Here is a 15,621-nt window from a genome sequence, read left to right as displayed (position 1 = left end):
ACTGTAGGTCAGTCTTTGCTATGGACATTTGGTTAAGGCACAAATTATGTGTTCCACACTGCCACATATTCAGTACTAATACTTGTTGAGCTACTGTACCTTCCATTGTAGTAAATTAGACACATAAATAAAAAATATATATAGTGTGGGCACACGGTGGCTTAGTGGTTAGCACATTCGCCTCACGCCTCCAGGGTTGGGGGTTCGATTCCCACCGTGGCCCTGTGTGTGTGTGGAGTTTGCATGTTCTCCCTGTGTTGCGGGGGTTTCCTCCCCAATCCAAGGACATGCATGGTAAACTGATTTGGTGAGTCCAAAGTGTCTGTAGTGTATGAAAGGGTGTGTGATTGTGCCCTGTGATGGATTGGGTGTCCCCCACCTTGTGCCCAATGGAACCTCCTTGTGTCCAACCTGGAAACCTCCAGGTTTCCCCATGATCCTTTTCATGACCCTGAAAAGGATTAAGCGGTATAGAAGATAGATGGAGTGTGTTTGTGTTCTCCAAACAATGACAAGCCATAGTAGCCTGTAAACCTCAAGATCAACCACCTTGAGGTTTGCGCAATTCAGCCTTGACTTGTTCTAATAAACAGTGTTTCATCATTACTTGCGCCAGATATGTAAGTTTGATGAAGCATCTCAGTTTGCATCTATGTCAAGTTCCTGTTCTTTCACAGTTACACAAATGGCTTATAAGCCGACATTTTATAAAGCTTGATATACACTTGTCTTCTGATTAGTATTAAGTGCTGAGGATGGGTTTATGAAAGTAGTATATTTGCAGCACACCTAAGCTTGTTTTGAAGGTTGAACGAGCTAAGATTAAAATCTTAAAATAATATTATTTTAAGATTTTAATCTTAGCTCGTTCAACCTTCAAAATATGCTGTTCTCCTAGACAGTATTTGGTGCTAGTCTACTCAGAGCCAGTCCTCCCTCACATTTCCTGTCTTTTACTGCCCTTAGGTGTGCTATACATATATATATATATATATATATATATATATATATATATATATATATATATATATATATATATGTATATATATATATATATGTATATTTGTGTGTGTGGCAAAGAAAAAATAGTAAAAATTAAGAGAAATTAACATTTTGTCACACCTATAAAACCAGAGCAAGGCGTTTTGGTCTTTAAATGGTTAATTTCAAACTGCCGGCGTCAAGCAGATCACGTGATCAGTCAGCTGACCCACTGGTTGTTAAAGCCTTGGAGCACAATATTGTGGGACGTTGACAGGAGGGGCGGAATAGGGAGACTTTGTGAGTGTTTTGTTCTACATCAGCGATCATTCGCAGTTTGTGTAACTGTTCTGCAGCGTGAAGCTTTTGAGAGAAAAAAAAAGAAGTGCGATCTGGTGGTTATTAGACTTCCTGTCTGAAATCGCAAGTCAGTCAGTCACACGTCCCGAAAATGAGAAACTTTTACTCATAAACGCCCTTCAGGAGCCAGTGAACGCTTCACTGTTGGATTAAATATTTTTGGACGACAGTTTGGGTGTTTAATGAGAAGATCACTGAGATTTCACCCCATCACTGCTGCACCGTTTCGGCGTTCAGGATGATGAACAGTGTGTGTGTGATCACAGTTTTGTTTTTGGCTTCCCTCAACTCGTGTTATCCTCTTCATGATGATGTGGACATGGCTGATATAATGACTGTGAAAACACTGGATCGATTTAAAGTTCACTTTAGCTGGCGCAACATTAGCTGTCCGGTGTGTAAAGCTGTCTTCACCGTGGTGGACATTGCCCTTTTGGTAAGGAAGCTGTCTTTTATGAGCCCCTTTGTGTTTGTACAGCAAAACAGTCCTACTTATATTAAGCAAAATATATTGAGCATCAGTGGCAACATTAAACTGACTTCCAAACACAGTTCAATGAACATTTGATGAAACACTAGGTTCTTAATGTATTCACTATTTCTGTTTTAATCAGTTTTGACAGGTGTTTTTTTTTTTTTTTTTTTTTTTAAGTCAACATGAGCTATGGTTCATAGTTCATAGTTCAGCTTCATTCACAAACACTGCTCAACTGTCTGTGTTTCAAGTGACCTCTGCATTTATATCTATGGGAAAGACCTCCTCAGTAAATAGGACCGGAAATTATAGTCAAAACGACCACAGTGACTGTGATGCGTGTGTGTTAGTGTGATATGTGAGGTTCAACAGAAAAGCAGATGAGAATGACCGTGCAGGATGTTGGTTTTTCTGTTGTTTCTTTGACGTTATATATAACAGCACTGACATAAAACATAACAATTTAAATGAATTTGAGTTATGAAGAAAAATTTTATGAAGAAACATTTGCTACAAAACTAGATTTTACCATCCAGTCAGCAACTTCTTGTACCCTGTATAAATATCCCAAAGGTACAAGTGAATTGTAACACAATTTCTATGATATCAATGTTATAATCATTGGATTATTGACTAGCTGTAACATTCAGTTTTATGTAGTTTGATGACACCCGATTCCTTGTTATTAACTAACCTATAATTGTATGTGTTGCTGAGGCTTTGTAAGGAAGTAAGAAGGGCTAGTCACACTCTGAGTTTCGTGATGACTACCCAAACCATGAAACTGTGACCACACTTTGTCAAACTGTTTTGTCGGAACATCGTGCTTCAGGGTTGACATTGTGTGAAGTGTGATATGTTAAAGCCTTGCATGTTAGTATATATGTCACTGTTGTGAAATGTTACACAAACCCACCCAAATGGCCTTGGCTTTCTTTCTAGAGTGACTCGAACATGGAGCATGTGGCTCGTGCAGTAGGAGAAGCCTGTGTCCGTTTGCACTTGGCAGAGGAAAGTGTGTGCTGGGAAATTACGGAGCTCTTCCGTGACGACTTCATTCGTGCCCTTCAGGAGTCTCTTCTTTGGCCATCAGAGGCCTGCGCCTTACTTGTGGGACCGTCATGTGGTCATTTTGACATCTATGCCCCCTGGAACATCACCCTGCCCCATGTCCCCAAACCTCCAGTGGTCCCTCCCTCACCACCCAAACCTGGCTCTCCTCAAAGCAGGGTGCTCTTCCTTACTGATATCCACTGGGATGCTGAGTACTCTGAGGGCAGCGCGGCCGACTGCAAACAGCCCTTGTGCTGCAGGGACGAGTCTGGAAGAGCCAACTGGAGGCGCCGGGCTGCAGGTCACTGGGGTACCTACAGCAAGTGTGATCTCCCACTGCGTACAGTAGAAAACCTGCTGCAGAATGTAGCCAAGGCTGGACCCTGGGACTGGGTCTACTGGACTGGGGACATCCCTGCGCACAATGTTTGGTCCCAAACGAGGGCACAGCAGCTAAATGAGCTGACTACCATCTCCAGACTCATCAGGAAGCACCTCGGACCTGACGTTACCGTGTACCCAGCCGTGGGCAACCATGAGAGCACACCAGTCAATAGCTTTCCTCCTCCATTTGTGCACGGCAATCGTTCTTCCCGATGGCTATATGACACCATGGCAGAAGAATGGGCTCCCTGGCTGCCTGCTCAAGCTCTGAAGACTTTGCGGTAAGCAAAATATAGCCAGATTCAATGGAGGTAAATCATCATATTCTGTTAAACAGATACACCATACATAACATTTTGTATATCATTTAAATTTGAAAATTTGTATGAATACGGGCGAAATCGTGTTTCTGTCCACCCTGATAGTTTTGGGTTTTTGGTGCCCCCACACCCCGCCCTCGGCCTTCATGAATGTGGTGCTGACGCTCAAAACATTGACTGATGAACACCATTTGAAACTATAAATAATTTACAGTGTTAACTGAATAGTGTTGGAAATCTAGCTAGCTAGCTCTCTCTCTCTCTCTCTATATATATATATAAGATGAATTTTCAACATCTGAATGTTCAACATTGGTGTCCAAAGGGATGAACTTGGAGCCACTATATTCACTACAAATCTAGAATTCACCGAGAAAAATTACCCAACTACTTTTTATTCCTTTCAAAGCATCATTAATTCAGATTATGCTCCAGACTGTGAGATTTTTACATTCTTTTGTATAATGATGTAATTATTTTGGTGTATCATTTGTTTGGATATACATTAGTAAAAATGTATATTTTTAGACATATATTTTCAAGTAAGTTCAATTTGTCTTGAACCAAGCAAGTAATAAACATTGAGCATTTTCAACGAAACCTTGATTTTTGGATATTCCGTTCCAGCCGAGGAGGTTTCTACACGGCTCGGGTTCAGCCAGGTCTGAGGGTGGTGTCGCTGAATATGAACTTCTGTGCAAGGGAGAACTACTGGCTGTTGGTGAACTCCACAGACCCAGCGGACCAGCTTCAATGGCTTGTACACATCCTGCAGGAGGCTGAAAACAAGGGAGAAAAGGTAGAACTGCAGTCTCCGTTGGACTTTCCATAAACATTCCAAGCCCATTTCTTGACTGTAAACACTGTTTTGAAGCTAATATTTTTAAGCTAAAAATTTTTTTTGGCTCATATGTTTTGCTTTCGATACCAGAACATCCACCAGAAATAATAAAACATAACACATAGCATTTTGCCAACACTAACAAGTTGGGTCTTTTTTTAACTAAAGAATGATGCATCATACTTTCTATCCATTTATAGTTGCATTTAATGTAGTGTAACATTTGTGAAATACATTAGATACTTATAAACACTTGCTTCCTCTTATTTTTTTCTGTGCTGAAGTTAATAATGTAAAGCAACATCTTTACCTCTGACAGTCTATAAAAGGCTGACACTTGAGACTCCTTTTGAGAATGTTAAATGAACGTCTCCACACAGATCTGTTCAAGTCCTTGTGTAAGCTTTTACTATAGAAACAATAACATATTAGAATGAACACATTAATATAAACCTTGCAGCTGGCAGTACTTTAAGAGCTACTGTTATAGAAAACTAATCAACACCTCCTGATCAGTCAGATTCAAGAATTCAGAAGTGCTATGGTGTGTGTGTATATATAGAAGGTAAATACTGGTCTAGATTCACAAGGATCTTTTGTTATTCTGTAGTGACACACAATGCTTTCTCTCTTGCTAGGTGCACATTATTGGCCATATCCCCCCTGGACTCTGTCTGAGCAGCTGGAGCTGGAACTACTATCACATAGTCAACAGGTTAGTCCCAAACTAACTACTATTAACTTAGCTCGCTGTGTGCTATGTCTTGGTAAACGCCCTTCTACCTTGAGCACATGACTTTAGACACAGATTTCCCCTAATTCCTTGTCGCAGTTCCTTTCAGAAAAAAAGAAGTGGTTGTCTTATTTGAAATTGAGGTCATGTTAATTATTGCAGACCATGTGATTCAGTTTGAAGTCCCAGACCTGTATATCTGCTGCATGTCAATGATTCCTAGATTTTAGTGTTTATTGGTCATTTTGTGTTTGTCTTTTTATCAGGTACGAGAGCACTATAACAGGCCAGTTTTTTGGACACACACACTACGATGAATTTCAGGTGTTTTATGATGAAGAGACACTGACCCGAGCAGTTGGTGTGGCTTACATTGCTCCAAGCGTAACCACTTACATTAACCTGAATCCAGGTAAGACTGAGATGAACATAAGTACTGGTCCTTGTTTTCGTTGGATGCCTGTTTAGCACTTGTGTTCACATACAATACCTTAATATGTAGCTTTTGTGAATATTTAATGGTGGAATACAGATCTGATATTTAAAAAATCAAATCAAAGCACATTTTATTTGAATTATGCAAAGGTATTGAATTTTCTGATACCTTCAGATACCTTATGCTTTAATTTAGATTTTTTGTTTTGTAGGCTACCGTGTATATTATATTGATGGTAACTACTCTGACAGCAGTCGTCTAGTCCTGGATCATGAGAACTTTATCCTCAATCTCACCTTGGCAAACGGTTTTCAAGATAACTCCTCATGGTTGCCAAAACCTGACCCGGACCCAGCATGGACATTGCTGTACCGGGCCTCTCAGGCCTACGGTGTGCCTGCCTTGTTCCCCTCTCACTGGGAAGCTCTGGTCCGAGCCTTCATTACCAATGACCACATCTTCCAACAATTCTGGTACTTTATGCACAAAGGCCATGTGTCAGAGCCCTGCAAGGATGTGTGTAAGAGCACGCTGATCTGCTACTTGCGCAGTGGCCGTTATGACCTGCTGGAACAGTGTGATCGCATTGATGAACTCAAGAAGACGAGAGTACGTTCTGTCATAAAGACTCTGTGCTGATCCAGTTAGACACTTGCCGAAGTTAAGAATTCCACAGCTAGTATAAATGAGTTCAGTTATCACTAGTGATTTCTCAAAATTGGAAACTTTTGTGTTGTTTTGAAAAGTAGGAATTTCACTGAGCCAAGTTTTCAGGGTTTCTGTAATATGTCATATGCACTTTGTGATTATGATTGTGCTATTTGTTATCCAAAGATCAGCCTGTTTGGAATCACTGTGTTTCAGGATTATTTTATTAATGCTTGGCACTGATTACTAATTACAGGTAAGTCATTGTGTATTTGGATGGAATGCTGTGGCTTTTGTGGTAGAAACGCATTCCTGGTTAGCTTGTATTGTAGTTAGTGACAGTGCTGTGCAATGATGAAACAACCTTAAAATGAAAAATCCATTACATTTAATTGAAGGAGAACTAGAATGCACACTCATGCTAAAATCTCAGATGATGTAAAGGTCATGGTATCGAAACTGCACTCTTATGTACTTTACCTCCTACCATTGTAGACTTCCTGCTTGTTTCATAATGGAGTGCAGTGATATGATTTAACCTCAGCACCCCCCTTTTTTTTTTCTTTTTTTTTTTTTTATAATCACTGCTTCTGCTATATTTACTAGGACTGATTTCATGTCAGACCATTGGTTTTCAAAGCTATAGTGTAAGCTTTTCGGTGTACCCAGTTTGGATATTACTCAACAGTAGAATGTTACACATAGCAATTTCCATTATAAGTTACAGTTGACGTTACCTTGGCCTTCATAGCCCAGAATGTAGCAGATTTAATGCACAGTCTCTAGTAACTGAGAATACTGTTGAGTTTAGAATGTATGTGTGTGTAAAATTTTGATTTAACTGATGTAAATGTTGAGTGAAAGATTAAATTAAAAATTCCACAATCCTATCACAGTTCTATCACATTTTTTTTCTAAGACAGCTGTATGTATGTGATCTAAAAGTATATGAATCTGTCTCTCTCATGTTTTTATTTATTTATTTTAAACATAATTTTGTTGGGTAGGTTTAAAGATAACAGCGTAGAATAATGTCTAAGGTACTATCCCACCATGTCTACCGTAACAGGGATAAATGCAAAATTGGTCCTGGATGGCATTCTTAGTGTGAACAGTTTAGAGCTCATCCCTCAAGAAATATCAACATGTAGGCGATAAAACAATAATATCCAAAACAAAATATTTTCCTAACGAATACCTTTTCTGCAAGTTTAATTTATAATCTCATTGCACAGACCATATAAAAATGTAAATGTTAGTTTTATTGATATGGGTGACCTCATGACATCACTAAATAATGCCCATTTGAATATTTAATTTAGTTTAATATACAGTAGTAATGTTTTGCCAGTTTGAATGTTGTGTCTATGGTATGTAAATTAATGCATGCAATGTATATACTATATGCCCAAAAGTATTTGGACAATTCATAACACACCCATTGAATATCCCATTCCAAACCCCTGACCTCAATCCCATTGAACACCTTTGGGACGAATTGTAACAGACCTCGTACAACATCAGTGGCTGACCTCAATCATGCGCTTGTGGCTGAATGGGCAAATCTTCACAGCCGTATTCCAAAATCTAGTGGAAAGCCTTCACAGAAAAGTGGAGGTTATTACAGCAAAGGGGGACTAAATCTGGAATGGGATGTTCAAAATGCACATATGGGTATGAATGGTCAGGCGTCCATAAACATTTGGCCACATAGTGTATCAATAGGGATAGTGACTGAAGGGACATCTGTATTTAGATCACTGGGAAGGACAGTGTTGGGAGTTCTGGTTGTGGCAGCCCAGCACCTTAAAAGGGCAATTTTTAAATAGTCTTTTTACCCCAATGTCACCCATTTGCATCTGCACTAAGGGATTAGTTAACTAATATTAGAGGGTTCATTAATTCTTGATTGCCAGTTATGGTATCAAAGATAACTGATACAGTATTTCTGATGTGTATCTATACACATTTTAACTATTGCCTTAAATCACTGTCTTTTTTTTATAATTTCCATCAAATTGCAAGGGTGTTCAGCTCCACTCTGTGTACACATAAACCCAATTTAACCCCTGTTTACAAAGTCCTTTTTTTTAAAGATGTTTGCATTACAACAGCACATCTTCAGCTTTGCATATCATTCCATTCTCAATGTGGAAAAAATAAAGTCTGGAAGCAGGATTTATTTCCTCAGTTACTTTAATTTCTTTGTTACATCCAACATCCCTTCCCCCATGCTCTACCTCCTCCAGTGATAATCAATAATTTATTTAAGTATCACTTCCATAGTGGATAAGGAGTGTTAACTGTCAGCTGAATTACACCATGTACACACCTAATGTAAAGTTTTACTACTTCAGTGAAACCCCACAATGCTTAGTGAAACTTTGTGTATTATACATACTGGAGCCTAATTTTTGGCTCAGACAAAATTCAATCTGAAACATAACACATTGTGAAACTGGAGAGACAAATCCGATTCAAGTTCATAATTCTGCCAGTCAAGTACACACAGTGAGAACATTACAACATTTTGGAAACTTCTGTTCTGCCAAATACTGTACCATTTTCTAAACTTTTCCCCTTTGACTTACATTTTCCCTTTTTGAACAAGGAGTAAGCAGAACACAACATTCTGGCCTAAATCCTATGTATGGCTCAGTGACGATTCTTCTAGTCAGAGTAGGGGTACAGGAATGAGGTTAGTGTTAAATATCTTCAGGGGTCACTGAATGACACCGTCACACCAAAGTCCTCTTTATAGATGTCCCAGGTCTTGGATTTGTGTGGGTTGTCCAGCTCCTCCCTCGACAGGTACAGCCTGTATTGAGATCAGAACTTTAGAACTTATGAAGAAAACAACATCTTAAATAATAATAATAATAATAATAATAATAATAATAATAATAATATAAACTTTATTTTTAATATCAAGAAAATATCAAGAAAATAAAAAACAAAAACATACAAAAAAAAAAAAAGACTTGAATACAAAATGGTAAAAGCCAATAAGAAAATGCTACGCTAAAATTTTTTTTATTTTTGTGGGGTTTAAACAGTTGTGATGCCTGAGAGCATCCAGTGGCAGAGGATTCTCATTTGTTTAGACTCTAGTGTGAATGTCCTACCTGTTGTTCTCTATAAATGAAGTGTTGAACCAGAAGAAAAATGGACAGTCTTCATATCCCTTTGGAAGGCCCTGGGCACAGAGGAAAGTGACAAGCATGGTTAAATCTAAAAAAAACCCAAACATTTATTTTTATATATCTCATCAAAATAGAGAGCTGACTTACAGCACTAGATTCAAACATAACTTTCACATCGCCACAAACCAGTGGGCCGTCCTGTAAACTGATCACCACTGTGTTGTTTCCAACGTCAGGGAACAGCTGGGAAAATATATGAACGTCATATACAAATGACAAATCTGAAATAAAAAATACATTAGAAATATATCCAATGCTAAAAAAAGAAAAGATTTTCCACAGCTGTAAAAGTGTAAAAGACTGATGCGTGTATGTGTCAAGTGAGTGATATCCAAAAAGGATTGGTAGATGTAGTGAATTGTAGAATTTGTTATCATTACTGCTTTCCATCTGACATTTCCTCACTGTCTGAGTTACCTACTCAAGGGTAGTCATAAATTCATTTTGATATTACTCAAGTTTTATTACAAACATTAAAAAGAAGGCCTCAAAAAGAAAGAGAACATGATGAAGTTGGAGACAGCATTATATTTAGAACTGTTTCAGCGTCACAGATAAGAGAAAAGGTCTATAATAAAACTAGCGTTAATGTTAGCATACAGAACTAATCCCGAAAAGGCCAATCCCATGGCTTTAATAAATAAAAATATGTTGAGGTTTTGATCATAGGCCAGCAATTTAAAATTTATCTGACAAACTCCTCCCAATATGGCCAAACGTTTTTAATTAATTGTCTGTGCATTTTACAAAACAACAATTAAAAGATTAAAAACAAGTAACATTAAAACGAACGTTATAAATCAATAAATGTACCACTTAAGGATTAACACTTTTTAGCAGTATTAATATGGACATTTTATTACAATGCTACAATATTTTCATTTGTGTGAATATATTTTAATTTAAGCTAAAACACATCTTTTTTTAGCACCAGTACTACCTGATCAAACTGTAGCACTGTAAACATCTGAACATGAACAAAGTGATCTTATTTGTGTCTAACATTTCTTAGAACATTTCTTGCACAGATAACAATGCGATTCCCATCAATCTGGTACACAGCTAGGAAAAATACCAAAACCCCTTCACATCCAGAGCAATTTGTTTAAATGTCATTCCTTTAGGGGGTTTTATTACCGCACAGTTCTCCTGTTTGGCACAGATGCACTGGAACACCTGCTCCTTCTTCACTATGATGCGTACTTTCAGATCACTGCCATTGCCCTTTCCAACACCTGCACAGCAAACACACAAGTACTACTAACTAATCTGGACTAAATCAAACATAAGGTCACATATGAGGAAATATAAATATCTAATGATTACCTGCGATTGAGTGAATGCGCAGACTCTTGATTTTCAAGGTTTTTGGTGGGGGCAGCTGACGGTTATATTTGTTCTTCATGATCTCATAGTATCCAACATAACGGCTCTACAAAAAGTTACAAAAAGGCAGCCATTTAAACTAATCGCACTGTGAAAACAATCTCAGCATGTACACAATGCTTGGCATGGCCCGACTCACCTGAGACGGAGTTTCGACACCCTGGAATTTTGAGCTCATGCTTTTATCCGTGCGCCTTTCACCAAAGAAGTCCAGGCTGTCCTGCCAAAACATGAAAGCAAGACGAAATTAAAGACACATTTTTAAAATTCCGAATAAACTTACTTTTAAAAAAAAGTACGGTACCTGTGCACTTTCAAACTGATCACTGTCAATTAGCCACGTGCACACCATTGTCCCCGTACGCCCTGTCACAGCAGAAAAGACTCCTCAACCTGACCTGCTACAACCACTCCATACATCATCAAGTACTAAATAAGATTGCTCTCTCATATTATAGAGAGTTTTGTGATAGACTTAATGAAATGGACCACACAAAGTGTAGTGTCACCTTTCCCCCCTTTGCAATGGATAGCAATGGTGTTGCGTGAGTCTGCAGCCATCCACTCCCTAACACTGGCGGTGTATCTCAGCATGTCCCTGAGAACCACATAATACACACCAATTACCTCAAACGGTAGCTCCTCAAAGCAACAGGAGACATTTTAAACATCATGACTGAGTACTCACTCTAATGATGGCACGTTATGGTCATCAATCATCACACGTTCTACTCTATAATGGAAATGTTTTGGATCGTAACCTTTCTCACCTGGAATAAGACAAACATTAGGCTTAATGTTGTTCATCACCACCCTTTAGTAAAATTTATATGCACAGTAGATTAATAAAACTCACTCACTGCAGAGATTGTAAACTTTGTAGTGATCCAGATGTTTAGTGTCCAGGAATCGGACAACTTCCTAAATGGTGCAGCCATGCCACTGATTAATTGGTATTTATGATAAAACAATTTGCTCTATACCTTAACATCAGTCTATTATTTACTACTTTCATTACTTTCCTTCAACATTTTACTTACTCGGATGGGGTTCCTGTACAGGGCTTGTTTTCCAGATGAGGGGAAGGACATAGCAATGACTCTGTCTGAAAAAGCAAAGAGCAAACATTATGAATGTTGGCAGACAAAAGCATAAATGGATCCAGTCTTTAAAAAAAAAAAAAAAAAATTACAGAAATAAATTAAGAACGTAAACCTGTGACGTATGTGAGATCCAAATCAAATCCATCCTTTTGGTACCGTCTTTTGTTCTCTGATACCTGAGAGGTTAACAAATCTAAATGTTAGTTCACGCTGAACCGAGATCAGCTTGACAAAGTCTGAGCATGTGAATGAAAAACAGGCCTTTGCTAATTTAGATTCTCACCATTCTTCTAGTGACCTTCTCCATCTCTTTCTTCTGGGAGGCCAGTCGGAAGATACGCACTAGGATAATTATTCTCAAAGACCTCAGGAATGTCACTAACCTGTTGATAGTTGGCAGAGTGCAACACATTCATCAACATGCTCAACAGACTAACACAGCATTGTTGAATTCTTGAAACTGATGGGTCAGAAGGTGTGGATTAATTGTCTATAACAGCAGCTCTGATAGTAGTGCCTGCTGCAAGATATATAATAATGCTCTTGTTCTAATACATTACTATTTCTATGGAAACAGCTAATTCACAGGGACCTGTAAGGCTAATATAAGTCAAAACAACTGTAAACAGGTTTAAAAACATGTTCGTACTTAGAGAAAAACATAATTGTTAATATGATTTAAGGTTTCTCTAAGGAGACGTTTATTTAACATTTATGGAAGGAGTCTCCAGTGTCAGAACTTTGTAACAGTCAGAGGTGGAGCTGTTCCACCACAGGAAATGGATCTCTGTAATATGACAAGCTAGATGATTTTGCCTTATTAACTTCAAAACAGAGCAAAAAGGAATGCTGATGAGGGAGTGACTGTTTACAGCTGTTAAGTGCAGCTGTATGCGATAACAGGAACTTGTTTTACAGATGTTCCAATTGCTGACAAATTACTGTGGTGTAAGAGAAATAAAACACTTTGGGGTGTGTTGTTATTGGAAAATAATAATTTTTATGGTGGTAACAACCACCCACTTCACACCACCCTGTCACTGATTATTTTCCAATAACTGCACACCCCAAAGCACTGACAAACTCACAAAAAACTTATACTGTACAGTACACAAATCATCAACAGACATGAAAATCAAACTGATCCCTGGTAAATGTGACAGTCTCAATTGTCAAAGTCAGAACTCAAAAAGGTTCTGATAAAAATTATACAGCAGAGTCTAATTTTTTTTTTTTATGTACCTGGGAATAAGGCTTGCTCCTGAGAAGTCAGAGAATGTGTAGATCATAGTGACAACCAGAGTGATGAGAACAATGCAGGCATCCATGATGTTCAGCTTGGAACTGAAGTACACCTTAAATCTGAAACATGAAGAGTAGTGCTTGAACACACATTAAACTTGTATTTAAATTAAAATAGATTTGTAGTGATGAAAATGCTTTAACATTTCCCAACCTACTGCATAACCAGAGTCAGCAACGGACAGAGTTTCTTTCCGCATGATTTACTACAGTCAGGCAGGAAACAGCTGCCACAACACTTCCGGACTCCTTCTGACTTATCAGCACTCTTTTCTTTTCCTGAGATATCTTCATATGTGGAAAGTATTATGTAAAGCTAAGATATTTTCCCAGTTTGCTGTCACATACTAACCCTTCTACATAAATTCGCAGAAGCACATCAATGAGGAAGAAGAAGGAGATGACAAGTGAGATGGCCTCCAAAGTAGTCCCCACACTCTTACGGCTCTCAGGTGACAGTGAAAGGTCAACAATGACCAGAATAATGTCCACAAGGATGAGCACCAGGCCAAAGACACTAGAAACATCCACATTACAAAAGTGACGTGAACAACATACAGTGAAAATAAGATTTTTAATAGCACAGTCAATTTCATAAAATGGTGGTGGATTTAAAATAGTACAAGGAGTTTGTCTGCAAAGTAATGTAAGGGATACAGTGATGGTATGAGAATAGACTGAATATAATCACTCACCGAAAACCAAAAGACATCACAAAACGAGCTATCGTTTTCCTACCACGGCTGCAAGACAATGAGAATACAGTGAGAAGCCAATGAGCAAAAGTAACAGAATCACACTCATTACAGTCATCACTTTCTTCTTTGAACTGTATGATGGCAGGATAGGTTCTTACTAGTACATGGTGTTCAGTTCCTCACTCTCCTCTTTTCCATCATCGATTTGAACCGCTGCCTCCTCCATCCCACCGTTCCTAACCAAAGAAAGAAACACAAACAGCAAGAGAGACTGTTACTAACCCATTAAATCCAACTTGTTACAGATGGATCAGCACTGTGTTTCAGCACCGTTTATGATTTTCTGTGAAAAATCCCCTTAATTTAGTACTTGCATGAGTGTAATGTAGCACCTCAGTAACATGATTGACCCATAACTGTGTATTAGGGCTGCACAATATATCAGTTCTGCATCAACAATATTGTCCTTTGCAATACAAATACAAATTTGCAGCATGCAAATGACCCATTTAATAAACCACAATATTTTGTTGTGTGCTTGGGACACGACCTGACCAATCTCTCCAGATGAGGGCTCAAAATAATTCAGGACAATCTTTAACCCGGTTACATTCGGGGTTCATTTCAAAGCACAACAGAATTACTGATTGGAAAATATGACTGCAATATCATATTCTGTGCATATTATGCAGCCCTATTGCTATTATAAAGGCTTTCAATTAAGGTTCAGCATTAGCCAGGTGGACTCTTAAAGTTAAGTGCACAGTGCATAGTGTTTACGTGGTCATTTAAGATCCCAATCCTGTGGCATCACTGATTGGGCTATGTTACATTTTGTGATCACACTTTGTGCTGAGCAAAAACTTAGATTTAGAAGCGTGAAGTGTATTGGGTTTGAAAATGAGATGAGGGGAAGAGTAAAGGTCCCGAGTGATGGTTAGGTTCAAGTTATTTCACTAAATGTTGTTCACTCACCCATTAACATCTTTGGAATCCAACCCGGGATTAAAATGCACAGATGTCATTTTTAAGAGATTTTTTAAAACGTGTCTCCTGTTCTGTTCCATAAGAAGAAACCAGTTGCATTTAAGTGTGGGATAAGGTGTTATATTTAATACATTTTGAAGAAGCTATTACTGAAGAGAGGAAAACTTTGGGCAAACAAACACAAGACATTTACCTCAAAATGTGACCAGGTTGTCTTTCAAGAGCTCAGCAATACTGAGATTTAATAACCATGCATGCTCCCTCTTTACACTTGAATTTTTCAGGCCTATTCCAAAAGCAACAACAGATGGAAACAATTGAAGGGTTGAGCAAGTAAAACATCTCAAGTATGGCAGTAAACTTCTGATTTATATTCTAAAGGCATTTTAAAAAAAGCGGTGTAAATTCTAAAGTTGCTCTTTCTTACAAATTCAATTTCGATTCGTCAGCAAAACTGCCAAAGCAAACAAATCCAAACCAAAGAGAAGCTGAAGGTCCCTCTTCGCTCCTTTTTGCTTTCTCTGCAATCCTCCTGGTTCTACTTCCCAAACTGCTGTAAAAGTAAAGAGCAAAACCTTGGTGCTTGGTGTCCTGCCTTTCTGATGTTTTTCTTTACGGTGGCCTGACTATCCCGTGACAGAGGAAACGGTCCAAAGGTTTTTCCTTCCTCCAGTCCACATATTCCCATTTATCCGCCCATATTCTGTGCAA

At 38.4% G+C, this 15,621-nt stretch overlaps 2 protein-coding genes across 4 annotated transcripts; one reads left to right on the top strand and one right to left on the bottom strand.

Annotated features, from left to right (window-relative positions):
* The first annotated feature begins 1,222 nt into the window (after nucleotides 1–1,222).
* On the top strand, nucleotides 1,223–8,413 carry smpd1 (sphingomyelin phosphodiesterase 1). The gene is made up of 6 exons (XM_053646242.1): nucleotides 1,223–1,777; nucleotides 2,759–3,534; nucleotides 4,201–4,372; nucleotides 5,053–5,129; nucleotides 5,414–5,559; nucleotides 5,795–8,413. Exons 1-6 carry the CDS (start codon nucleotides 1,580–1,582, stop codon nucleotides 6,220–6,222), a joined length of 1,797 nt encoding a protein of 598 aa, XP_053502217.1. The 5' UTR covers nucleotides 1,223–1,579; the 3' UTR covers nucleotides 6,223–8,413.
* tpte (transmembrane phosphatase with tensin homology) lies at nucleotides 8,392–15,609 on the bottom strand. 3 transcript variants are annotated; one of them, XM_053646244.1, is made up of 20 exons: nucleotides 15,338–15,606; nucleotides 15,104–15,196; nucleotides 14,899–14,981; nucleotides 14,082–14,159; nucleotides 13,921–13,968; nucleotides 13,578–13,742; nucleotides 13,166–13,285; nucleotides 12,207–12,306; nucleotides 12,036–12,099; nucleotides 11,861–11,925; nucleotides 11,681–11,741; nucleotides 11,509–11,590; nucleotides 11,330–11,418; nucleotides 11,125–11,186; nucleotides 10,960–11,040; nucleotides 10,761–10,866; nucleotides 10,572–10,669; nucleotides 9,522–9,617; nucleotides 9,357–9,427; nucleotides 8,392–9,049 (listed from the first exon to the last, which is right to left on the bottom strand). In XM_053646244.1, exons 3-20 carry the CDS (start codon nucleotides 14,946–14,948, stop codon nucleotides 8,947–8,949), a joined length of 1,539 nt encoding a protein of 512 aa, XP_053502219.1. In that variant the 5' UTR covers nucleotides 14,949–14,981; nucleotides 15,104–15,196; nucleotides 15,338–15,606; the 3' UTR covers nucleotides 8,392–8,946. The 3 variants fall into 3 exon arrangements, with proteins under 3 accessions (XP_053502219.1, XP_053502220.1, XP_053502218.1); XM_053646245.1 differs by lacking the exon at nucleotides 14,899–14,981 and having other exon boundaries at nucleotides 15,338–15,605; XM_053646243.1 differs by lacking the exons at nucleotides 14,899–14,981; nucleotides 15,104–15,196 and having other exon boundaries at nucleotides 15,486–15,609.
* Nucleotides 15,610–15,621: the final 12 nt, after the last annotated feature.

Source organism: Ictalurus furcatus, chromosome 16, assembly GCF_023375685.1.
Source record: "Ictalurus furcatus strain D&B chromosome 16, Billie_1.0, whole genome shotgun sequence".
Classification (NCBI taxonomy): domain Eukaryota; kingdom Metazoa; phylum Chordata; class Actinopteri; order Siluriformes; family Ictaluridae; genus Ictalurus; species Ictalurus furcatus.
This window is presented reverse-complemented; position numbering and strand designations above follow the sequence as displayed.

Bases quoted from the DNA above. Each gene is read 5' to 3' on its own strand.
- smpd1 (XM_053646242.1), top strand. From the start codon at position 1,580: ATGATGAACAGTGTGTGTGTGATCACAGTTTTGTTTTTGGCTTCCCTC. The intron at 3,535-4,200 runs GTAAGCAAAATA...ATTCCGTTCCAG, and splicing joins CAAGCTCTGAAGACTTTGCG to CCGAGGAGGTTTCTACACGG. The intron at 5,560-5,794 runs GTAAGACTGAGA...TTTGTTTTGTAG, and splicing joins TTACATTAACCTGAATCCAG to GCTACCGTGTATATTATATT.
- tpte (XM_053646243.1), bottom strand. From the start codon at position 15,598: ATGGGAATATGTGGACTGGAGGAAGGAAAAACCTTTGGACCGTTTCCT. The intron at 10,670-10,760 runs GTAATCATTAGA...TTTGCTGTGCAG, and splicing joins GCGCATTCACTCAATCGCAG to GTGTTGGAAAGGGCAATGGC. The intron at 9,618-10,571 runs GTAATAAAACCC...ATATTTTCCCAG, and splicing joins CCAAACAGGAGAACTGTGCG to CTGTTCCCTGACGTTGGAAA.